Below are 26,369 nucleotides of genomic sequence, written 5' to 3' on the forward strand. Positions count from 1 at the left end.
AGTAACTTATGATATTCTTCTCTTATGCTTAAAAGAATTATGTACCTATATACTGTATCAAATTCATGCACAAAAAGCAGTATACTCATTTTTTGCCGACTGGGTTGTTTATGACCATCATAACTTTTCATACATAATATATCCATTCACCACAAAGTCCAGAGCAAATGTGTAGTATGGTCACCCGCTCAGTATTCAGAATTTTTGTGTGCAAATACACATATCCTTTAAAATACATGTAAAGATGTTAGTCTTGTACTAGTATTTTAAGCTTACCCACTTTTATTAACTGATATTGGAATCCTTGTGTATTTAATACAATCTGGGGGGATGGGTATCCGTGTTAGTATGGATATAGGGCCAATAAACATTATATCAGTTTTGGCAGTTGGTCCGGTTGATTATAACTTTCTTGCTTGCATGAAAGTGAAAGTTAGTACCATAGCACATACTAGTGGCAAAATATTGAAAAACAGGTAATGTTTATCAACTCTTAAAACAGTCAGAAATTCAGAGATTATGTTTGCTTCTGTAATATACTTCATTGACTAAATGCATTAATTTCACAGTAGGAAATGGTGTGACCAAAGGGTGAAGGTACCCCACAGGTATAGTCGAAAGAATAAGGTAGGGTTGAATGGGTAAATACTAAGATACAATCTCTGTTTGCTATAGTGCAGTATCAGAAGAAGCTACCATGCAATGTCAGTAATATTATTAATTTATTTTAGAGGATATGGAATCTTGCAGATTCATTTTGCTTTGAAAGAGAAGCAGTAAAATTGATTGATATCAAATAAAAACCTAAACCATCTTCAAGGTATATTTCACAGTACTGTAACCACTGCAAGGACGTTTTGTTCTCAGTTACAATCAAATAAATCCAGAGTAGTTCTGTTGATCTTAGAACAGTTATTTGGATTTATTTTTATGTAGAAACATAGTTACCAAAATGCAGTTACAAACAATCATAGAATCATTTGGTTTGGAAGTGACCTGGCATACATCTAGTCCAACATCCTGCTCAAAGTATGATTGATACTGGAAAAGAAAAGAGAAAAACTACCATGTTTCAAAAAAGAATAGATGTTTGGAAAGAAAACAGCAGGAAAAGAAAAACAAGATTTCTTCGAAAAATAGAAATTGATGATGGACAGGCCCTCCTGTTTACATGATGATGACTTGTCTCTACAGTCAGAGCAGGAAAATGAACTGGAAAAGCTTCTGCTTCATTAAAAATATATCAAGAAATCAAAATATATCAGAGTATTAAAAAGTTTTACTTCTGGAAAGGACAACTTAAGTGCTGTTGTGTCTTACTGGAAAGTACACCTCGAATACTGTGTTCAGTTTTGTGTCCTTCACCACAGAAAAGACATTGAGCTGCTGGAGTGCGACCAAAGAAGAGCAACAAAGTTGGTGAAGGGCCTAGAGCACAAATCTTATGAGGAGCAGCTGAGGGAGCTTGGGTTATTTGGCCTGGAGAAAAAGAGGCTGAGGGGAGACCTTATCACTCTCTACAACTACCTGAAAGGCAGTTGTAGCAATGTGGGGGTCAGTCTTTTCTCCCAAGTAATAAACGATAGGACAAGAGGAAACAGCCTCAAGTTGCACCCGGGCAGGTTTAGATTATATTAGGAAAAATTTCTTCACCAAAAGGGTTGTGAAGCACTGGAACAGGCTGCCCAGGGAAGTGGTTGAGTCACCATCCCTGGAGGTATTTAAAAGACGGGTAGATGTGGTGCTTAGGGACATGGTTTAGTGGTGGACTTGGCAGTGTTAAGTTTATGGTTGGACTCTGTGATCTTAAAGGTCTCTTCCAACATTTCTATGATTCCATAAAACTTTGGGGATTTTATGTATTCAGAAACAAACATACAACCACCAAAGCAGATCAGTCTCATTTTCTGGGGAGACAGTGTTCAAAGTGACCCGTGCGGTTCCAGAACTAGGAGACCCACAGGAGATTAAACTTACAGTTCTTTAGAAACACTGTTTTATTTCAAGTAGGCGAAATGGGGAAAGATGAGCATAGAATCATAAGGAAAGTAAGGAAGATACTATTGAGCCCTACTTATACAAGGGACACATTAGCCAAAGAGGCAGAGATTAGCTATATTATCGTAACTTCCATGGCTGTACAGAGGAAGCTGACTTAATGTTACTGAGTGCCAACGCTGATTTGGCAATGTCTATTCCAAGTCAACATAGTGACTAATGGGAGATGAAGTGCTCCTTCCTTGAAGAAACTTACTTGGTACGGAGTGGCTTCAAACATTGCACTGCTCCATGATGTAATGATGTTGTTTTGCATCTGTGACAGGTTGGAAAAAAAAAAAAAAGGGACTAACTTTAGTATGTTAGTAAATATGACTAGTTACCTTGATGCTGGACCCAAGCAAAGAGTTTTCCTACTTTTCTGTTTTGCTCCCCTTTCCTTCCAACACTGTATTCTTGTTACCTTGTGTAATGTTTAAGGAATTGTATCTTACATAAAATAAGAGGACCAAAAAAAAAGGAATTTACAGCAAGTGAAGTTTTCTGAAGAGCTGTAGCAGAAAGCACAACAGTTAATATAATGCTAATATATTATGTGCTTCTGCCAAGCAGATGAACTCTAAGAGATTTGGTAAACCTGTAATAATAAACCTTACTGTCTTATGGAAGCCTGCCAGTAGGAGTTTGCACCTCTGCACACCTGCCATTCAAAGTAGTGTCCTGAAGGCTGATGAGGATTTGCTGTAGTTATTTCTTAGGTTGTAGCACCAAAACTATCAAACTCAGGCTGATATGTAATCAAATATATTGTGCCTTTTAATCTAACCTTAAATAAAGTAAGTTTTCCATTTTGTTCTTAGAAGCTACTGTTAGGCCATGTATAATTAGGGGAACGGTGAATGGTATTTTGTAAGTTAGCTGTCTTTTCACGTAATGTATCTGAAAATATTAAAATGACTGTAATACTATATATTTTTATTAAATAACATTTTTGTTTACTTTAAAATGTCTGCAGATGTAATTTCTTTATAAGTCTTCTCTATTTTATTGAATTTAAAGGGGTGTGTGAAATATGTTTTGAAGAATTTAATCTGCTAGACAAATTTATAATGCTTTATTTAGGACAATACAAAGGAGTGAAGTTTTGTGCCTTAATTATATCTGATGTGTAGATGTGAAATGGCTGATTATTTGGATATTGCAGGTTTTGCAGAATTTGGGTTGGTGTGCTTATATAGTATGTGATGAAAGCTTTTGTGGTGAGCGTTAGCAGAAGTTAGAGCATATTATAGAATAATCTTGTAAAAATTGGCGAAGAAATCAAAAGAAGTAGAATTTGTTTGTTCCATGTCTGGAATTAATTTTTACGAATGGAAAGCACATGGAAGGTTTGAGGTAAATCTGTCTAATCCAAATTCTGAATTATTCTTTTCAGTGTTGTATAAAAAAAAGAATTTTTTCCTAAAAAACCCAAATTAAATTAAGAGATAATGTGAAAATGTCAGGCTAGATAAATTTTGTATTGTTATTTTCACACTTTACAGGAGAAATTTATTTGAAAAGAACTTCAGCAATTCTTATCCTAGGCACTAGATGGTGTTTCAGTCTTTTGTACCGAAATGCACATCTCACTACAGTACCACTAGCCCTTTAGAGTGTAGTTTTAAACTAGTACTTAAATAATAATCAGAGATGTTGGAAAGCATACTTTTGTCTATTTTTTCCTTTTCAAATTGCCAGCGTTCCCATGCTGAGAACAACTGACACCCAGAAATTGCAACACTGATGTTTGCGTACAAAATGTGTTCGCGACTGTTGAACTGTTCAGAGGTTAGGAGATTGGGAAACGGGTGTAGTACGTAGCGTACCGACTTCAGAGTGCAGATTTCTGATGTAAGGCATTAGCCCTTTTTAAATGACTGTTTTAGAAGGGAAACTTCTGTGTGTTCTTCTTTGCAGACATGTCAGAATGCATGTACTAGGCGTGCAATTCACTGGTGTAGTCTCCCCGTCCCCTCTGTGCTGGGCTGCTGTCACAGTCACGTGAAATGCTCTGTCCTGGCAGGGACTTGGCGGGGACAGAGCTGCTCTGCGTGTGTGCGAGCTGCTGAGCGCTCTGCACAGGCCCCTGGGGGCAGAAGCAGAAATCCTGTCCAGGAATATGCCACCTTCCTGTCTGTGCTCTTATGACACTATCTTACACATGTGTCTGTCATTTAATTGAGAGGTCTGCACTGTAAATTACCAGTATTTTTTAAATTGCAAGAATGCTTCTACATGATACACTAAAATGGAGATGTCAGTTTAGTCCTGTACTTTTCAAAGGCTTGAATTTCTTGGTGCTCACTGAAGGCACGTAAATTTCTATGTGTGTGTGACAGTTGCCATTCTGCTCATTGTGTGTGATTATTTGAAGCTAAAATTATAACTGCTTGGGTCAACAGTATGGAAGTCCGCATGTTGGACGTATACTGGAAATAAGGCTTTATCAGAAGTGTTAGCTATAAATATTATGAAACACTCATAAAAGGGCATAAAAAATTCTGCAAAATGCATAAATATGTGCATTTTTCATGCTGTGTGTTTGCTTTTTTTTCAACATGAAATACCTTAAGTGATTTTTTCTTTTTCTTTTTTATAATGTTCTTTGTTTCATGAGGTGCTTTCAGTTTAAGTGCTCATATTGTTTCCTGCAGGTATGACCCAATTATTTTGGCATTCTGTAAGAAACATTGCGCAATGGAAACAGTTGGAACCAGTTTGATTTTAGTAGGGCCTGGGAGATAATGTGATGTCTTCCTTAAAGTGTCACTGACAGTCAGTGAAAAACAGCTTCCAAGACGTAGAGGTGATGATAAAATACCAGATGATGATACAGTAGATAGCGAACACAAAGATAGGCATAGCATGTTTAATCAGGAACTGGTTTGGTTGAACTTTTATCAGAAAGTGTTTGCTTGTTTGATATGTGTCTCACAGCACTGACAGTTGCTCTGTTCTCTTCTGCTATACATTGCCACCTACCCAGTTTGGCAGGAGCTGCCATTTATGTTGAAACAGATCACTAAATTCTGTATGTCATGACGAAGAGGTTAGGTCAGGAGTACTCTTCCTGATTCTACTTTTAGAGGAGGAGATATTAAATCATGTTCATTCAGAAGGACCTCTCATTCTGTTGGGTACAAGGGAATAATACTGGTCATCCTGGAGTGCTTTGTCCTGGGACAAAACGTGGCTGCCAGCCAAGGACATAGTCGCTCAAGTGTTTAGACTGTGATATCTACTTTTTGTGACATTTTAACATCTACTAATAGAAGGAAAAATAGCACACACAAACTTTGGGAGATTTTATCTTGTAGTCATTCAAATTGTTATATATTTGTATACTTCAGTAATTGTTTCGGATCTCTTGCTTTCATTGCACTGACACATATATGGAATGTTTAAAACTTCTTTCAGCTGTGTACAAACCAATCAGAAATATTAAAGGCTTTTAATTGCTATTGATTAGAGGGCAAAAATACTTCCGTCTTTGGTGCTGAAATTTCAGTTTGGAGCTTTCATGTACTTTCTAACTTAATTAGCAAAGGTAGAACAGACCTGTTCCTACATGAGTATTTGAATGATGGCCAGGCCTGAAGCCTACACAGGACTGACCTTTGTTCTCAGAACATCTAACCTACTTCAGAGAGCAAGCTGCTACTCAGGGAGTCTCTCTTTTTTACCCTCAGTGCTTTGATTAGCTTGTTCTGTCTTGTTGAAATAAGCAGACATGCGTTTTCAAAGATGGAGTATCAGCACTATAAGAAGAAGGAAATTTACCTGGATGAGGCATATTGCCACCATTAAATGGGTGAGCGATACCTCCTTTTCCTGCCCCAGCCCAGCAATTTGTGAATGAGGGAGTCAGTGAGTTTAATTTGAGTACAGCCCTGCATGCAAGTAACCTTCTATATGAACCTTTCATCAAAACATTTTTGGTGAGACTAGACTAGACAGCATGGCCCAAATTTTCTATTCGATATCTATTAGATAACTGCCTGCAGATTGCAGCTTCTGAAACCTTTTCTGGTGGACTGAGCTAGATGTATTGTGAGGCAGAAACTACATTTTCCATGTAATTCAACCATTTGGCTAGCTGCCTTTAAAAGAATAATGAAGAGCGTTAATATAAGCCTTTGGGTGTCCTGTACTGTAAACCCTTGGAAAAGAGGCAGCTCAGTGTAGGATTAGAACTGGAGGCATGATAACTAGATTGAAGGCTGAGTGTAGACATTCAGGGAACATGTAGTAAAAATGGTACAATTTTGTCTGTGAACTAAGACAAAAATATATAAGGAACAGAAAAGGTGAGTTCAGGCTGAAAAAAAATGAATATTAAGGAGTGAAGGACTAAACTTGTGGTGAATTAATGCTATCTACATCTACAAAATCCAAATTTTAAGATAACACAATAAGCAGTTTGAATATGCCATTGTATTAATAACTGGTCTGGTGTATTTGGTTCATTACATCCTGATTCATTCTCATATAACATAAGAACTGAATGTGAAATTAACTTACAGATAATTGGCACTGGCAGTTTCCCGCACTGCCATGTGACTAAGGTGATCAGATACAAAAGCTTTGCAAGCAAGTACATTTTAGAATATTAAACAATCTCATTACTATGCGCAGGATCTCACAACTGGGAAGCTGCAATCATTTTAACAATTTAGTAAGAATACAGTGAAAGCTAAATCTTGTCTATGAAATGGAGATATTTTTCTTTATTTATAAAATGGCTTTCATTTACAGTAGCTTCGAAAATCAAGTCAGTTCTTGAAGTCAGCTTCTTCATGTAAATACAGAAAACCACTGAAGTAAATCCACAGAGCATTTTGAAGAATTGTAAAATTACTTGTTTGCAACAGCACAGGATCTATTCCAAAGTTTCTTACTTAGTAAGAGAATGGATGGAATGTTTAATGAATTTTTTATTCCTTTCTTTTTTCTATCATCCTATCATCCTCAACCTATAGTCTTCATTTTCCAATCTTACATTTACTGCCATTGGAATGTCAATAGGTAGATCCTTTTCACGTACATGGCCACTGTCTGTGGTTTTCCCTTGTATTATAAATGATGAAGCAAAAGTAGAATAAAAGTATTTTTGTGTTTGTATTTTTTTCTAAAACAATTTCCTGAAAGGTTGTACAGACATATTTTATTGTGCTGTGGCTAAATTATTGTAATTTTAATAGAAAGAATTAAAATAGTATTCTTTGGAAATGGCAACAGTCAGTTGATGTATGCTTGATGAAAACTTTGGATACAGTGTTTACAAGCTAACAGATTTTCCATTTACATATGTCTGAACAGGTAATGTGGGTATGTAACTTGTGCCGAAAACAACAAGAAATCCTCACAAAATCAGGAGCCTGGTTTTATAACAGTGGATCAAATGCACCACAGCAGCCTGACCAAGAAGGTGTTAGAGGTCTACGGAACGAGGAAGCACCTCAAGAGAAAAAAGCAAAGCTGCAGGAGCATTCACAGTACCAAGGACCGTCAGGTGATGTATCCACACAAGTTTTGGATAAAAGCAGACCTCAAGGGCTCACAAGACAAGACTCAATTAAGAATGGTTCAGGAGTAAAGCATCAAGTAACAAGTGATACAACATCAGACAGGTAAGAAAGTATTTAATTTTTATGCTGCTAAGATCTTCTGAATTTATGCCACAAAGTTTTATCTTGTTTTTATTCTGTAGCTTATAAAATATATAGTGTGCTTTTTGAAACAATCCTAAAAAGTAGCAGCTGAGGAATCTCTTATTGTATTCAGATGGTTGTGGACAATGTGTGTTCTTTGTTCCTTCGCATTAAAAAAAACCCACAGAAAATGACTGTTATAGTGTGACTGAGATTGTCCATGTGCCTGCAACTTTGTCAAATCATAGTCATTGCACTGTACAGAATGTTACCGTATTTGTTTTGTGGCCGCTAACTTTATAGCAGAATTTTAGTAATCCAAAATAGGCCTCAAAAAAGCAGGTTAATGGAAGATGATGGCTGTTCAGGCTACTGAAGTAAAACATCTGACAGTACTTGCAATATATAGTATTGAAGAAAAATCTTTGTGTGATGACCTGAGTCTTTTCGTAGTTTCTTGCTTTCACTTCTTGTCATTAGTATGAAAATATGGACGTGCTGGAACATGTCCAGAGAAGGGACATGAGGATGATCAGAGGGCTGGAGCACCTCTCCTATGAAGACAGACTGAGGGAGTTGGGATTGTTCGGTCTGGAGAAAAGAAGGCTCCGAGGAGACCTTATAGTGGCCTACCAGTATCTTAAGGGGGACTACAAGAAAGCTGGTGAGGGACTTTTTAGGATGCCGGGTAATGGTAGGACTAGAGGGAATGGATTAAAACTAGAGATGGGACGATTCAGACTGGCCGTTAGGAAGAAGTTCTTCACCATGAGGGTGGTGAGACACTGGAACAGGTTGCCCAGAGAGGTGGTGGAAGCCCCATCCCTGGAAGTTTTTAAGGCCAGGCTGGATGGGGCTCTGAGCAATCTGATCTAGTGGGAGGTGTCCCTGCCTGTGGCAGATGATCTAGATGATCTTTAAGATCCCTTCCAACCCTAACAATTCTATGATTCTATGATTCTAAAATTTTTTCTTCACTGGTTTATCTCAGTGTTACTTGGCATTGGTTGAAACTGTGTCTGTTTCAGCACTGATGTAGTAAGACCTAGTTTAGCCAGAGGCTGGAGCTGGAAATTCTCTCCCTTTTTCTTGATGGGATTATACCAAAAGGCACCAGAAAGCTCTCAACCTCTGCAGCTACATTTTACTGGAACACAAAAGTAAAAAGTGTTTCATTGAATAAGTTTAATTTCTTTCTAAGCAAGACTGGGATAGAACTTTAAATATTGCAGGAAGGGAAAGAAGAGTGAGCTTGCTCGTGTGTTTCCATGGAAATGATACCCACTCTCTCCAGGGACCTCCACCTGCCTTGGAATTTGGCAGCCAGAGCAGTACAATCTGGCAGCCTTCCTCTTCTGCCCAGCTATGACCTCATTACAATATTTATTCCTCAAGCTTGAAACAAGTTAGACAGCTATAATATCTTTTACGGCTAATATAATTAAAATTGTTTTCCTTTTCCCTCACCTATTGTATTCCATCATATTTTATTTCCTATTTTTGGTCTTATTTGGGAACAAATTGGATGTAATTAATCTAACCTTTTCTGTTTCACTTATTCAGCCTGTTGCCCTTTGCTCTGATTTCGGCTGATGGGTTCAGTACGTAGTTGCTCTGAGTGCTCCTCAGTTATGTGGATAGTCTCTGAGAAATACAGCTGGCAGCTTAACTTGATGCTAAGGAGCAGGAGAGAAAGACTGATTCTCTTGTGGTTCTTTTTTTTTTCCTTAATTTTGCCAGGAAAATGGAGTTATACATAATGTGATGAAAAAACCACACCAAAACCCCTTCTTGTTCTCAGCAATAATTCAGCTCTGAAAGTGTTTTTATATAATATGCATGCAGAAAGAGAGAGGGATATAGAAATAAATATGTAATTCAGATATGTAATATGCATTTACCCTAAGCGGGGCTGTATTATAAACATGGACAGTATAAAGTAATATATACCAACAGGAGGAATGTAGACTGTGCATAAAAGCAGAAGAATTCTGCTGATTGTGATCACCTTGACTCAAAATATTATTTAAATCCAGATTGTTTTTTCAGTGATTATCCTCTTCCTTTTTTATTTGGATACTAATACTAATGTTTCCTTATTAAGGTACACAAGTATGCTGAGAATATATTTATAATATATATGACATGTAGGGAGGTCTGCTGTCTCCCTGGGGCCAAAGTTAAGGATGTCCAGAAGAAACTCCCTACCCTAGTTAAGCCTGCTGACTATTACCCTTTATTGATTTTTCAGTTAGGCAATGATGAAATTTCAGGAAGAGGCCTGAGGGCAATGAAGAAAGACTTCAGGGCCCTGGGATGGATGGTTAGGGGATCACGAGCACAAATAGTGTTTGCTTCTATCCCAACAGTTGCAAGGATTGATGAGAAGATTAATAGGAAATGCCAGCTCTTCAATGCCTGGCTCAGAGACTGGTGTCATCGGCAGGACTTGGGGTTCTTTGATTATAGGCTGCTTTTCAGGACGCCAGGCCTGCTGGCAACAGATGGCAAAAGCCTGTCTCAGAGGGGGAAGAGGGTTTTAGGGCAAGAGTTGGCAGGGCTCATTGACAGGGCTTTAAACTAGATTCGAAGGGGGATGGGGATAGATCCAAGCTTGCTAGAAAAAAACCTGAAGGTGGCATGCTGGCACTAGACTTGGAAAAGATAGGGGGCGTAACGAGGCTCCTTAGGAATAAGTCTGGGGGTGGCAGAATTTCGGCTCCCACCAGTAAAAAGGAGAAAGGACCTATAGCCCAGCTGAAGTGCTTATACACTAATGCACGTAGCATGGGCAACAAACAGGAGGAGCTGGAAGCCATTGTGCAGCAGGATAATTATGATGTAGTCGCCATCACAGAAACGTGGTGGGATGACTCACATAGCTATAGAGCTGCCATGGATGCCTATAGGCTCTTCAGGAAGGATAGGCAAGCAAGGAGAGGCGTGGGTGTGGCCCTGTATGTTAAGGAGTGTTATGAATGCTTTGAACTTAATGATGGTGATAATGAGACTGAGTGTTTATGGGTAAGAATCAGGGGCAGGGCTAACAAGGCAGATATCGTAGTAGGAGTCTGTTATAGACCGCCCAATCAGGATGAGGAGGCAGATGAAATATTCTATAAACGGCTGGGAGAAGTCTCAAGATCGCGAGCTCTTGTCCTCGTGGGGGACTTCAATTTGCCGGACATCTGCTGGGAATACAGTACAGCAGGGAGGGAACAGTCTAGAAGGTTCCTGGAATGTGCTGGGGATAACTTCCTGACACAGCTAGTGAGAGAGCCAACTAGGGAAGGTGCCCTGCTGGATCTGTTGTTTGTAAATAGGGAAGGTCTTGTGGGGGATGTGAAGGTTGGAGGCTGTCTTGGGAACAGTGACCATGAAATGATAGAGTTTTTGATTCTGCGAGAAGCAAGGAGAGGGGTCAGCAGAACTGCTACCTTGGACTTCCGGAGGGCGGACTTTGGGCTTTTCAGGAGCCTGGTTGACAAAGTCCCCTGGGAGGCAGTCCTCCAGGGCAAAGGAGCCCAGGAAGCCTGGATGATTTTCAAGAAGGAAGTCTTAAAGGCGCAGGAGCACGCTGTCCCCATGTGCCAGAAGACAAGCCGTCGGGGAAAAAGGCTGGCCTGGCTAAACAGGGAGCTAGTATTGCAACTTAGGGAAAAAAAGAGGATCTATGGCCTCTGGAAGGAAGGGCAGGCCACTCAAGAGGACTACAAAGAGGTAGTGAAGCTATGTAGGGAAAAAATCAGGAGGGCCAAAGCCCAGCTAGAGCTAAACCTGGCTTCTGTTGTCAAGGACAACAAAAAAAGTTTCTATAAATATATTAGCAATAAGAAGAGGACTAAGGATTATCTCTGTCCTCTAGTAGATAGGGCCGGCAACATAGTGACCAAGGATGAGGAAAAGGCTGAGGTACTTAATGAAGTCTTTGCCTCAGTCTTCAGCAGTAGGACCAGTTGTTCCCTGAGCACCCAGACCCCTGAACTAGAAGACAGGGATGGGGAGCAGAATGAAGCCCCCGTAATCCAAAGGGAAACGGTGAGGGACCTGCTTCAGCACCTGGAGGTGCACAAATCTATGGGGCCGGATGGGATCCACCCAAGGGTATTGAAAGAGCTGGCGGAGGTGCTCGCCAGCCCACTTGGTATCATTTATGAGCAGTCCTGGACAACCGGGGAGGTCCCAGCTGACTGGAGGTTGGCAAATGTGACACCCATCCACAAGAAGGGCCAGAAGGAGGATCCGGGGAACTACAGGCCAGTCAGTCTGACCTCGGTGCCTGGGAAGGTCATGGAACAGATCCTCCTCAGTGCCATTACACGGCACATGCAGGAGAACAGGGTGATCAGGCCCAGTCAGCATGGGTTTGTGAAGGGCAGGTCATGCCTATCAAACCTAATATCCTTCTATGATAAGGTGACCCACTTAGTGGATGAGGGAAAAGCTGTGGATGTCATCTACTTGGATTTTTGCAAAGCTTTTGACACTGTTTCCCACAGCATTCTCCTGGAGAAACTGGCTGCTCATGGCCTGGACAGGTGTACTCTTGGCTGGGTAAAAAACTGGCTGGATGGCCGTGCCCAGAGAGTGGTGGTAAATGGAGTTAAATCCAGTTGGTGTCCGGTCACAAGTGGTGTCCCCCAGGGCTCGGTGCTGGGGCCGGTTCTCTTTAATATCTTTATCAATGATCTGGATGAAGGGATCGAATGCACCCTCAGTAAGTTCGCAGATGACACTAAACTGGGCGGGCGTGTTGATCTGCTTGAGGGTAGGTTGGGTCTGCAGAGGGATCTGGACAGGCTGGACCGATGGGCTGAGACCAATGGTATGAGGTTCAACAAGGCCAAATGCCGGGTCCTGCACTTGGGTCACAACAACCCCATGCAGCGCTACAGGATTGGGGCAGAGTGGCTCGAAAGCAGCCCAACAGAAAAGGACTTGGGAGTGTTGGTGGACAGCCGGCTGAATATGAGCCAGCAGTGTGCCCAGGTGGCCAAGAAGGCCAACAGCATCCTAGCCTGTATCAGGAATAGTGTGGTGAGCCAGACTAGGGAAGTGATCATCCCCCTGTACTCGGCACTGGTGAGGCCCCACCTCGAGTACTGCGTTCAGTTTTGGGCCCCTCGCTACAAGAGGGACATTGAGGTGTTGGAGAGTGTCCAGAGAAGGGCTACAAAGCTGGTGAGGGGTCTGGAGGACAAACCTTATGAAGAACGACTGAGGGAGCTGGGGTTGTTTAGCCTGGAGAAGAGGAGGCTGAGGGGAGACCTTATCACTCTCTACAACTACCTGAAAGGAGGTTGTAGAGAGATGGGGGCTGACCTCTTCTCCCTGGTGACAAGTGATAGGACGAGGGGAAACGGGTTCAAGTTACGTCAGGGGAGGTTTAGATTAGATATTAGGAGACATTTTTTCACTGAAAGGGTTATTAAACATTGGAATAGGCTGCCCAGGGAGGTGGTGGATTCACCATCCCTGGAGGTGTTTAAAAAAAGGGTAGATGGGGCACTTAGGGACATGGTTTAGAAGTGGCTTTTGTCAGGGTAGGCTAAAGGTTGGACTCGATGATCTTAAAGGTCCCTTCCAACCTCAACAATTCTATGATTCTATGATTGTATGACATGCTTTTGAAGGTTACAGGGTCTTCTGAATAATTTTCTTCCCTAATGTTCCTCACATTAACTGTCTCTCCTTTGTTGGAGGTAATGAAAAAGAGTCCTCCTTGATGCCCAATCAATGTCTGATTGCTCAAATGGGCCTTTAGAGGAGAATATCAGCATCTTTGAGAGAGACCATCCCAGAACTGAAGGATGGATAGGCCTTAAGTTTGGACCTGTATATGCTGTGGTGCCATTGCTACTCTCAGCAATGATACCGGGAATGTTTACAATTTTATTATATTCAACCACTGTTAAGAACAGAAGATGGTATATTATCTTTATAATGAAGGCACACATAGATATTAAAATTTATAAATCCATATATGTTCTATTGATTATTATTGAACAAGTTAAGAAAATTCATTTTGTGCCTTTGAAACTTGCAGTTGTGGTTGAGTAATTGCATATAGCTTTTCCTAAAGGCTTCTGGCACATCCAAAGAAGGGCTGCAAAGCTGGTGAGCGGTCTAGAGCACAAGTCTTACGAGGAGCGGCTGAGGGGAGACCTTATCGCTCTCTACAACTACCTGAAAGGAGGCTGTAAAGAGGTGGGGGTCGGTCTCTTCTCCTTAGTAACAAATGATAGGACAAGAGGAAACAGCCCCAAGTTGCATCAGGGGAGGTACTTTATTATAGATCTTCTTGGACTGATCTGAGATTCGTTGTCTTAAAAAAATCTGGGATGATTTTGGATTGCATATTCTCCAAGGAGGTTTTTCTTGTATTGGATCCATTACAGAGGAAAAGAGAAGTCAAAAACTATTCAGGAGCAACTTGTAATTACCACCAGCAGAACAGTTTTCCATCATTAAATTTTATTCTAGTTCATATCCAATATTTATAATCTGCCTTACAGTGTTTTTACTGCTTTCTGTGTAGAAAACCCATGGAGAAGGCAGGGACAGCAGCCACACTGTAGGATCCAGTGTTACATTAATTTCAGTAGTTGACCATCTTATATTTGACACTGTTTGAGGTGAGACTAGCATAATTTGTGTCACATGGAAATTTTATGCTAAGGGCAGTTTAGAAGTAACCATATATAGTGGTATTCACAGACTTAACTTTGTGAGCAGAGTACGGATGCTGATGTAGTATAACACTGGACTCTGTGAAAACTGCCAAATTATGTGAATCAAAGAAATGCAAAATATTAATCTATGATGTAATCTGTAGGCTCAGAAGGTCCATTCTGAGGTCTGCTGTGTGCAGATGGTAGATTTGTGGCTGTGTACACTGCAATTCTTTGATTTGTGCTATCCAATTTCACATTAATTCTGGATTATACAAAAGGATCCTTTTTATTTTATTTTGATCAAAAGCATTCATGTACTCTGTTGTTTCCAAGACCTACATTACTCATAATTCAATACATTATGTTTTCTTTCTAGCAACAAAATTGTTTGAATAGGCATAATCTTTTTTCAGGCATTTTGTAGCAGGCAATCAGCTTGTGAAATGGTTGATTTCTTCATTCCAAAGCTTAAGCCAAAGCAAATGTTTATAATGTCCTATTAAAATGTGTATAACATCCTAATAATAAAAACTGGGGAGCAGGGAACCTTAATGTTGATACAAAGCTTTTTTATGTGTCATTCTGTTTGCCTGAATTGTTAGATCTTTAGGTGGTGTTGCAGTGCCTGAGTTGTAACATAATTATTTTTCTTGCTCTTGGAAGGATCATTTCAGTCATTTTCCACATATGAATTCAGTGTTTTAAATTTTAAATCTTTTGTGACATTCTAGAGGTGTTGCTTCACAAACCTTTTTTCTACATACCTGGCATTTCACAATCCTTTTTAAGCAATAGCTCTCTTAAGAAACAACACATGCATCTTCCAAGTGCAAGGTTATGATGACATAACTATTTCTAATCTAACGCCTATCTGAAATTAGTTCAGGTAGATGGGAATGATTGAGTGTTTTGGGTTGCTTTGTTTTGTTTGGTTTTGGGGTTTTTGTTTGTTTGTTTTTTGTTGTTGTTGTTTTTTTCCCCTAATCTCTCCTGTATGAATCCAAAATGCTTTCCAAAATTTGAAAATATTAGCTGTGAGTTTACAATATATATTTGTCATGCATTCTATTACTGGAAGAAAAGCTCTCCTCAGAGACACTTTTCATGAGATTCAATGCAAAAAAAAAAAAAAAAAAGTTAAAATATTGTGAGAATGTTTGTTGAGTCAATGTATCATTGCTGCGTCTATCAGAAGGCGAGGCTTGTCAAAAAAAGAGAATTAGTTCTTGGTATCTGTAAAGATCATGATCTGTAAGATCATGATTTGGAGCAAGACTAATGAATAAAGCTGCCCGAACCCTTTTCAGATTAACTGTAAAGATATGAGATTAAATCATAAAAAACAGAAAGAAAACAACAAATTGAGAGAGTGAGCAGCTGCAGAGTTGCACAACAGCAGTATTTATTTTCCAGGCCATCAGACACAGATAAAATATATCCTCCTTCCGTCCTCCTTCCCTTCTCCTTTCAAAGAGATATATGCATTTTAGGAGTTCATTTTCTATCATCACTTTTCCTTCATCTCAGGAAAAAAGAGGATTTGCATGGTGGTTTCCACACACTATAGTGGGTTTGGAAGATGCATTTTATTCTGGGTAAGAGCAAACAAGACTGTTGAGGCTATTTGGGTCTGAAGATGCTGGTTTTGTGCGTATATTCTTTATGGAATCTATACGCGGGTTTCCCACATAGGAAGGTTTTATTCTATTGCGTTACCAATGGCAGGAGAATGAAGGTGGTCCCCTGTGTCCCTTTGCTTCCGTTCTTGGAAGGAGCGCCAATATGAGTTGACAGCGTAGGCTCTGTCTTTTGGGACTGCAGTTGGGGATGTCAGGGTGTGAACAGTGAGAAAAAAGACCAAAATAAGAGGGAAGAGGAGGAGAGAGGAACAATCAGGCATAAGGTAGCTGGGAAACATCAAAGAGCAGCATAAATTAAATAAATGAAAATGTGTGTCCATCTGTTTCATGTTATATCTTTTTCAAATGGCTCTTCTTTAATTCCTGGATTATGAACAACTGATACTGAGAACGTCACTGGTGGTAATTTATTGCAATTGAAAACATGGCAAAAAGACTCAGTCAATTACTTTTCTTTCTGAAAGTCTGAAAAGTGGCCATTTCCCAAGATTATTGCTATTTTTCTTCTGCAACACAGCACTGTAGTGCAGCCTCTGATTTTGATTGTTTCTATTGCCGAGTACCTGAGTTAAGAGATCTTTAGCCCAGGTGTCTTAAAAAAACATACGATCTTTACTTGGACCTGTGGAAACTGAGCATATTTGAAAGCAACCTCAAGTGAAATAGAGGCATTTTAACTTTTTTACTTATGTTTTTTTTACCTGCTGACATATTTAGACAGGGAGAAATACTAAAAGAATTATGTAGAGACAGTGTTTAAAATAAGGGAGTTGGTATCCCAGAGGCAGAGTGACGATGCTATGTGCAGATTAGTTTGTGTCCAGAAGTATCGATTAAGGACAACAATGTCTCTAAATTTTCTAGAATTCTTTCTCTAAGAATTAACTGACGTGAATTTATTTTTTTAACATTTTGGCCACTGCAGTAAAAAACCCCACAATTGTTGAGAAAGCATAATGATATTCTTTCACTTCATGAATAAATCTAATACTTTGTACAAGTATTTTCAGGTTGAGTTTAAAATTGAATCAATATTCTTTTCCATGCATGACTGCAAAGGGCTGTCACTGACTTTCCCTGGTGCTAGAACAGGATGCAAAATTTGGGCATTAGAGATACCCTACAGTATTTTTAACATATTAACTGAAGATTTAAGTTTTATGGGATTTGAACTTCATCCAAATAAGGTTTTATCTTCATCTTCCTATTCCTGTTCCAGCATTTTTCACCACTTTGATAGTCAGTCCTTGGAGCTGTAAAGTGAAACCAATGTCAATCTGAAAACTGTAGTCTCAGTAGTTTTGCTTTTGTTTCTTGCAGTGTCTGTCTTCCATTTCAGTGTATGCTTTGTGTGATTTTTGAGGTAATAACTTAGAACAAACGAGTTATTTTCTTCTTCACAGACGTCCTCTTTTAATTATTTCATTCCTCTACATATAGGTTTAGGGGTGTGGATTAACATTTCATGGCTATTCCAGTTTTCAGGTAGAAAATAAAGCTACATTTATCTGCTGTCTCAATCTGGAATGGCATAAAAAGGAAATTAATAATAGCTATGGCCAGAGGAAGCAATAAAAATTTATGGGAAGGGAGCCAGAGAAAATGCAGTATTTAATTATTGAAAAGAAGTACCTTGGGTCCAAGAAAGTCAGAAATCCTTCACTGCAGAAATTTTAATGAAATAATTAGACACTTAGAACAAGGATTAAGCTACACCTACTTATGAGGATGAGTAAAGTGTTTGGTACCATCTGTAATGTTTTCATGCAGAGCCTCTGTAAGAAGTTCCCGAATGGTACCAACATTGTCTGTTAACAGCCCAGACTACCTATACTATACCGGCACACTCTGGTTATACCGGCATATATACCGGCATATACCTATACCGGCATACTCTGGGTTTACCTGTTATTAATAGGTTGCAATGGGTTATAGCATCTTTATTCTATTCTAACCTCTGGAAAGCTTTTTCTGTCTATTACCTTTGTAGAACTGTCTGTCTTCTGAGAAAAAATACTGTTTGTACAATTCTGTTTGTTTCCTAATGTCAGTTTTGTGGGCCTCCGGCTCCTGTGAATAGTGACAATGCTAACACAGCATTCAGGACATGCAGCTGCACTGTGCCTTCAGTGTGGTTTTTCTGAGATGTGCGTTGCTTCCCTCCCTCCACTGTTATTCCTCTCAGTGTAGCAGAACAACCAATGAGCTAGCTGTTCCTAATTTTTTCCTGATGATGATTAAAAGAAAGACTGGGTTTGTTTGTTTTTTTTTTTTTATTTGTTTGTTGTTGTTGTTTAAGCCAGCCTTTCTCTAGCTGTAGAATCTGAGTAGTGTTGGGCCTCTGACCAGCAGTAGGTACAATTTGGGATCCTTTTTTTAGGGAAAACTAATCTGTTCAGAGAAGAGAGAAAGGGAAGAGGAAACTTCCCTAAATGCAGCAGAACTAACCTATTTTTTATTAAGTACTCTAAAACTGCTGGGTTTTTTTTTTCAAAGATTAAAGAGTGTTTTAATTAAACACATAAAAAAGAGATTGAATTCCAGCTTTAAGTGACAATCTGAACTGAGCAGCAATCATTCTCTGCAGCGAACAAATCTCATGTTGGTTTTAGGGAATTTCATTTTCATAATTTACTGTAAAGTGCCTTTTCAAAAATAATTCCATTGCAACATGATGTTTGTATTTTGCTTACTGTTACTGATTAGTTGATTTTTTTCTTAATTATACATATTTGTTGCATACTATATACCGAAAGCTAGCACTGACTATTTGACTTTTCTCACTGTTACACAGCAGAATGAGCTCAAGGAAATCTTGACATTCCATGATGATATTTGTTATCTGTGAAGTGGAGTTTGGCTTTCAGTTGCAGTGTTATGCTTCTGTATATCACAGCTATGTCTTTAACCGTGCTAAAAGACCATTAATAATCTAAATCTGTAAACACAGATCTCAGATGTACGAAAATACTGAATATTTGTATTAAGTATTAACTACAGCTAACATTTATGGAATTAAATGTAGTTTTGATTTTAGCTAAATTGACCCTGAAAGCAAGCTATGCCAGAAAAAAAATTGAGGGTAGTAACATTTTTAATTTTTTAAATTAATAAGGCCAGTACCTTTCTGGGTTGACTATGTCTTCTTAAAGTACTGTTTTGTTGACCTTGCACAAACATGAATGTTAGAGCTCACTGTGTGTTCATAATCCTTAGCTGGGCTGTGCTCTGTTCTTTGGAGGCTAATTTATCTTAAGAAGTATAAATAACAGGTTTTGTTTGAGTTCCATATTTACAAAATCAGTGTGTAAAGGTGAATAAGTCACATCTGTGGAGTGCAGCCGAGGGAAATGGCTAACATTTAATAAAGGACTCTGCTAACTCAAGTTTGTAGTTTCTGGCAACAAAGTGGTTCTGGAATCTGCAGGAGGCAATTCAATGAATGGCCTTTTATTTTCATACTTTTTACCATAGCCATATAGACTGAATTAAAACAAAAAATGAGAATGAATAATTGTTACTGGTACAAATTCTTTCTTTGACTCTTTCTTTGTGCCTCTAGAAGTCACAAATGATAAAGCAATCACTTCTGTAGTGCAATTTAGTTGTCATTTATCTTTTACATGGCAAGTTTAATAATTTTAGTAAATGTCAATCTATTTTATTAAGTCAGACCTGAGGAACAAATATAACTAAAAAGTGAATTTAATAGGACCAGGGTGACCATATTGTTATACATAAAATTTACATTATTAAGCAATACCATTTTGTTTTCTGCCTTGTCTTTAGCATGATTATTCTTTTCCTTTTTCTGCCCCTTCTTCAAGCCAAATCCTTGTTTGTCCCTTTGTTTACTCTGGAATGTATTTATCTATTTATTTATTTATTTCATTAGCTCATTTTCATCATATCTTTTTCACTGGTGTGAGTTCTTACAAAACTCTGTCTAAACACTGGAAGTGTTTTCAAAGATATATCCATGGTATTCCTTCCCTTACAGATATTCTTTTCTTCTCTAACCCATTTTTTTTCCTTTCCCCGAGCTCCAGCTCACCTCTCTTCATCAATTTCCAACAATTTTGCAAGGACTCATAAGTGTCCTTTCAGATTTGTGGTAAAATGAGTGGACGCTTCTCTCTTAAGCTTTGAGAAATATTGTTTTTATGCCTTTTGGTGAAAACAGGCTTCGCTGTGTTCTTTACTAACCAAAAGGAAGACAGCCACAGACACTTTAAAGGAATAGTTACCCATTTCAGCAAAGTAGTGCAGTACAATGTCATTTCAAGTTAAGTAGAAAATGTAGGTGACCTCAAGTCAGTGACTCTTAAAGTGGAGTTTTAAAATCCAAGGTAATATCTACGTATGATACGCAGTGGGTTGTGTATATGCGGCTTGTTCTGACATCTCTGCACTGTGCAGCACTGTGCCCTGTAATGATGCCCTGGTGTTTCAGAAAGCGGCATCAAAAAGTGCCCATTTTTGCAGCACTGGGCTTCCTGGAAATGCTATCAGAGATCCCAGCAAGTGTATCATCTTCATAGAGTAACAGGAGTTTAAAGTTACTCCAAAGACAGTTTTCCCAATTTCTGGCCCAGTGTTTTATCAGCTCATATTACATGCTTGAATGGGTCCCTACAAGTAGTTTACCTGCCAAAGTATGTTTTTATTATGCAGCTTGTAACAGGATTAACCATGAACTTTGCTGCAGTGGCTTTCCTCAGTGGTCGGTACTAGGACTGGTGCTGTTTAAAATCTTTGTTGGTGACATGGACAGTGGGATCGAGCAAGTTTGATGACAACACCAACCTGTGTGGTGTGGATGACACGCTGGAGGGAAGGGATGCCATCCATCCAGAGGGACCTGGACAAGCTTGAGAGGTGGGCCTGTGCGAACCTCATGAAGTCCAACCAGGCCAACTGCAAGGTCCTGCATGTGAGTCGGGGCAATCCCAAGCACAAATACAGGTTGGGCGGAGAATGGATTGAGAGCAGCCCTGAGGAGAAGGACTTGGGGTTATTGGTGAATGAGGAGCTCAACGTGAGCTGGGAATGTCTGCTGGCAGCCCAGAAAGCCAAGTGCATCCTGGGCTGCATCAAAAGAAGTGTGGCCAGCAGGTCGAAGGAGGTGATCCTGCCCCTTTACTCTGCTTTCATGAAACCCCACCTGGAGCACTGTGTTCAGCTCTGGGGCCCCCAACACAAGAAGGACATGGACCTGTTGGAGTGAGTCCAGCAGAGAGCCACAAAAATGATCAGAGGGCTGGAGCACCTCTCCTGTGAAGACAGGCTGAGAGAGCTGGGGTTGTTCAGCCTGGAGAAGAGAGGGCTCTGGGGAGACCTTATAGCAGCCTTCTGGTACTTAAAGGGGGCCTACAGGAAAGATGGGGAGGGACTCTTGATCAGGAAGTGGAGCGATAGGATGAGGGGCAAGTTTTAAACCGAAAGAGGGGAGATTTAAATTAGATATTAGGAAGAAATTCGTTACTGTGAGGGTGGTGAGGCACTGGAACAGGTTGCCCAGGGAGGCTGTGGATGCCCCATCCCTGGAAGTGTTCAAGGCCAGGCTGGATGGGGCTTTGAGCAGCCTGGTCTAGTGGGAGATGTCCGTACCCATGGCAGAGGGTTGGAACTAGATGATCTTTAAGGTCCCTTCCAACTCTAACCTTTCTATGATTCTATGAAAACCCATTTGCTTTGCCAAAAAGGAAACAGCAAGGACAACACTTCTTATGATAATATTTTGACAGAAAGCGCTGCATTTTAGCCGCAAGAGGTTTTATTCTGCAATGACTTTGTGAAAATCCTTAGCTGGACTTTAAATGATAGACTTCCTTGATGCTCACTTAAAAAAAAATAATAAAAAAATAGCTATCAAGGCAGATGAGATTAAAGTAGAAAGCCTCTCATTTCCTTTGTAATTCCAAATAAACTGGGAAGCTTCAGAGGGACATTGCATTCTAAAGTTCCAAATCAGTGCACAAAACCATTTTTTTTTTCACAGAGGTAGATTAATTTTAATTAAATCTTGTTGACTCTGGCATGAGTGCTGGGCTGAAAAAAAAGGACCTGCCTTAGTTGTATCTTTATGCTTCAGTTAAAACTGTGAGAAACACTTTAAGCTAGACGAGAAATCACAATTAGTTCAACAATCTCACCTCTTGAATACAAAAAATTTGACAACTCAACAGTTAGTTCAGCAATTTCACCTCCTCATGATGCTGAGATAATTGCATTTTAGTCCTAGAATCGACACGTAAAGATTCATCTTCCTGTACCATTCATTAACAGGGACTGGAACAAAAAGGAATTATTGAAAGAAATCCAGTTTAACTTGGGTTTGCATTTCGTAGAAAACACCATGTATTTTGGATATTTTCTATGTCTCTTAGATCAAGCAAATACAATGACTGGAAAATTTATTTTCATTTAGAAAATATGTATCAATATTTGAATCAAGAAATTGGATCTTTGAAAAAAGTGAAGTTCAAAGCAAAAATAATTTAATTGCTACTCAGCAGATTTTTTTTTGGATGCAGAGATTCTTCCCTGAATGAGAATGTCAATTATAAAGGCCCTGACAATCAGAGAAGGAAAAGAGGAAGATATGTCATTAAACAATGGAAAAGGGAAGAATATTTTGTAGATGAGACTCACTCAAAACAAACTCCGGAGCTTTGGATAGTAAGGCTGGTACTAGTACTGTCTCAGCTTCTCCTCAACAACAAACTTGTTTTGGATGATGATAGACTATATTGCAGTAAGGACTGATGCACTGGTGTAGTTCAGGACCATTCATTCTTACCTACACCTTCACTCCTCCTTCAAGTATTTAAGAGCATTTATGCTTGTGTCCCATTTGTAGATATTCACAAAAGCTGTCAGTTATTTTCAGAGTTAAGCCCGGTGAAGCTAACTAAACCAGGAGATTTCCCTCAAGACAAGCATTTTAAATTTCATGCTCTATGTGGCATATGGGTACTTCTTTCATAAGCGTTTATCTCTGAAAATGAGATTTATTTGGAAATTTATACTGTGGTATATCACCAAGTATCAGGAAGCCTTGCAGTTATGATAACAATCAATTACGAAATTAACCCTAACCCCCTCCCCAAAGCTTGTCATGAAATGGCCAGCACTGCCTTTATTCCACTAACATAAAACTCCCAGAATTAAATGGAAATCGTTCGGGAGTAAAATATTTGCTCTGCCTTAATGCTTATAAAATCCAGGCTCCATGACACTGTCAAAGGAAATGAATTCCAGAGGTGTATGATCATCAGGAAAATATTCTTCTGGTATTTCAATCAGCTGAAGATAGGAGCAACCCAGGAGACCATAAATCTTATAATGACATGAAAGGAAGATAAATTAGTCTCTTTGAACTCATTCCCAAGATATGGAAGGCTCCAACTTTCATCCAGTGTTCTGAACAGCAGAAATTAATAAACAGTCCAGTGCATAGATGTGTTCTCTTTGCTCCTGTTTCACAAAATTAAAAGGCTAATCTTAATCTTACTGTCATTTGACGAATGATCTATCTTCTAGTTTACACATATATTAGCCTTTGTTTCCATCACAGATGATCTGGACACATTGACACCCAACACAAGTTTGGAGGCCTTTAAAGATCCACATCAGTCATCTGAAAGTAGAGATATTACAATAAATCTCTGAAGATATTTTGCAGGTGACTAAAAGGAATTTCTAAATTTAATTAAACTCCCAAGTTCACAGGGAATGAGAGCCAATTTCTGCAATGTATAAGCACCATGGACTTCAAGATCAGTGTTACTTCCTTTACATCATAAGGAGCTTTGTGATCAGCCTTCTCACACAAAGAAGCGTTTGTGTAAAGGATCTCATCCAAATAGGATGATAACTGTGTATTTCACAAAGAGTACATATATCTCTTTCCCTGAGTCTATATGGAAATCATTACTGTGCTGGGTGCATTTACGTCGTTGGTAATCATCAGTGGACTGTTTTAGGATTTAATTTTTGCTGTCTGCTTTGTGCTAATCATGTCCTCTCTTAAATTGGCATAATTTGGAGAATAAGGGATATAACTACGAACTGCCTGTGAGCACTCAGGAAATCAACTTTCACCTTGAATACGTCATCCTGAGATGGAGAGAAAAGACCAGTGTCTGAAAACTGTTAGTGCGTGCACTTTCAGCTTCTGTTTTTAGTATTTTACATTTTTAATCATGCGTAATACTTTGTTAGTAATCTTTTAAATCACCTTTTGTTTTTTCAAAAGGTGACAAATGATACCTTTTAATTAAAGTGAAGAACAGCAGTCTTTTTTGTAGCAGATGAAGTTTTTAATGCATTGTTTCAAAAATCAATCAAATCTCTGTTCTAGGCCAGCACTTCTTGACTAGTGAGACACATCTCATTGGTGAACCATCCAGAACTGCAAATGAGGCATAAAGCAGGATTCATGTACTGTAATGAGGTGCAAAGAAATATCAATTGATTGTGAGTCAGCTTAAGGTAAAATTGGTTGAAATATACTATAAACCACACATTCTGCAAGGTACAGCATCTGCTGCATATTGAGCCTGCTGTATTACACGTACTCCTCTGCTTATTCAACCAGAGTATAACAGCTTTCTGTTCCTGTCAGGTAGCGCAGCTATTCCTTTAGTCAGGGAAATGAAGTCTCAGTTAGACCTTTCCTAACTGATTGCCCAGTTCTTCCATCTTAATAGTATTCCTTTAATACTTCTAAAAATGTTAGTTATATGTTTTATACCACATGTGAGCACATGCACAAATGTATATGTCTGGATTAAAATCTTAGGATGTATAGCCATTTCAGTAAGCTATCAGATACTCTGAGGAAAGTGGAGAACTGATTATAGGATCATTCTGTGACCCAGAATTTACAGACATTATTTTGTGGAGAAAACCGGACGTATTTCTCCTGTAGGAAGCCTACCGGCCCTGCAGACATGAAATAAAATTAGCAGTATCTATGAAATGCTTTAGTACAAATTATAATCATGGTCTTGCGGGTTGAAGAAGTGATTTTTACATTTATTAGACAAGTAGGTTGGTTTTTATTTGCCAAATGCAATTTCTGCCCCAGCAGCATTTTAGGTAAGTTATGTCTTAGGTAAGGCAGTGGGTTAAAAACCACGTATCCCTAGATTTTAGGGCTTCTTTTTTAATATGGGAGATCTATCTTCTGTAGGAATTTTGCTAGAAAACATGCATATCCACAAAAAGTCTGGATTATATACTGGGGCAATGCAAGGGTAGGAAAAAGGGAGAAAATGCACACACCTGGATTTTTTTGTGACATGGTGTCAGAACACAACCAAGGCAGGAACTGGAAAGTGTTCTCAGATCCAGCAATAGAAATGCAAGCATAGAGTTATATTCATACCTCCTAAATAAGGTACTTAGACAAGCGTAAGAACCCTTCATTAAACCTATTTTTGGGCAGTCATGCAATTTTTGGTCACATGATTCTTTTTTCACATGGTCCTCTTTCTCTCTATTGATTATACAGGAAGAAAAAGATGCCTAAGCTTCTAAACTACGCACCTTAGTCATCTGAATTTGTCAAAAGTCAATAATATCTTCATTTTTAAGCACAGAGTTCCCTAAGCAAGGAATCCTTAGAAATGCCCGGATATGGCAGGTGAGGCAGGAACTAGGCACTGAAGCTTTGTTGAGGACCAGAGGTAGGCAACAATGTACTTAAAACTTAGTGTTCAGAGTTGTTTTTGTGAACGTGTCACTTAGCATATATTATTGTTATCAAAATAGCAAAATTCAAAGTGCCTTATTCTGCTTGTGCTAGAAAAAAACCTCAAACTCAACACTCTACCATTTCATGGTGTAGTTTTTAAATTTTCATGGCATGTTTTTAAAGTCACAAGATGCAACTTGTGCTTTTTCTCTATTTTATGGTGTGCCCTAGCAATATAAGCTTTTTGTTTCACCATGCAAGTTGTGTATATATTATGTAATCTTCAGAGGGGTAAGAAGGACAGAGATAAGAGAAATAATTAAATTTAAACATTTCATGTAATTATTTTCAACTATTCTTATCATATTTAAATGAAATTTCCCATATTGCCTTTCAACTAATGTATTAAAGAGTATTCCACGGAGAGGTTTGAGAAGCCATAATTTACATCGAGCTAAGGAAATTAACCAATAAGTCAAAGTTATTCCTCTTAAAGATAGCTTAAAAATAATTATACTGGGAGGTATACCTGGTTCTGAGGCATACCTACTGATTCATTTCAAGAAGTAGTACTGTCGTGATATAGTCTTATCATCATTAATAACAAAAGTATTTAAAATGATAACTTTCATATTTCCTGTGTCCAATTTATTTGTTTTTT

The 26,369-nt window shown here is 38.9% G+C and overlaps 1 protein-coding gene across 33 annotated transcripts in view; it reads left to right on the forward strand.

Moving 5' to 3' along the window:
* RIMS2 (regulating synaptic membrane exocytosis 2) overlaps positions 1 to 26,369 on the forward strand; it is a 503,494-nt gene that overhangs the window by 133,144 nt on the left and 343,981 nt on the right. For all 33 annotated transcript variants that reach the window (XM_074577608.1, XM_074577599.1, XM_074577598.1 and 30 more), the window contains one exon: positions 7,360 to 7,670. In XM_074577608.1, the coding sequence (XP_074433709.1) occupies positions 7,360 to 7,670 (311 nt within the window). The remainder of the gene's footprint in view (positions 1 to 7,359; positions 7,671 to 26,369) is intronic.

This window comes from Larus michahellis, chromosome 2, assembly GCF_964199755.1.
Source record: "Larus michahellis chromosome 2, bLarMic1.1, whole genome shotgun sequence".
Taxonomy (NCBI): Eukaryota; Metazoa; Chordata; class Aves; order Charadriiformes; family Laridae; genus Larus; species Larus michahellis.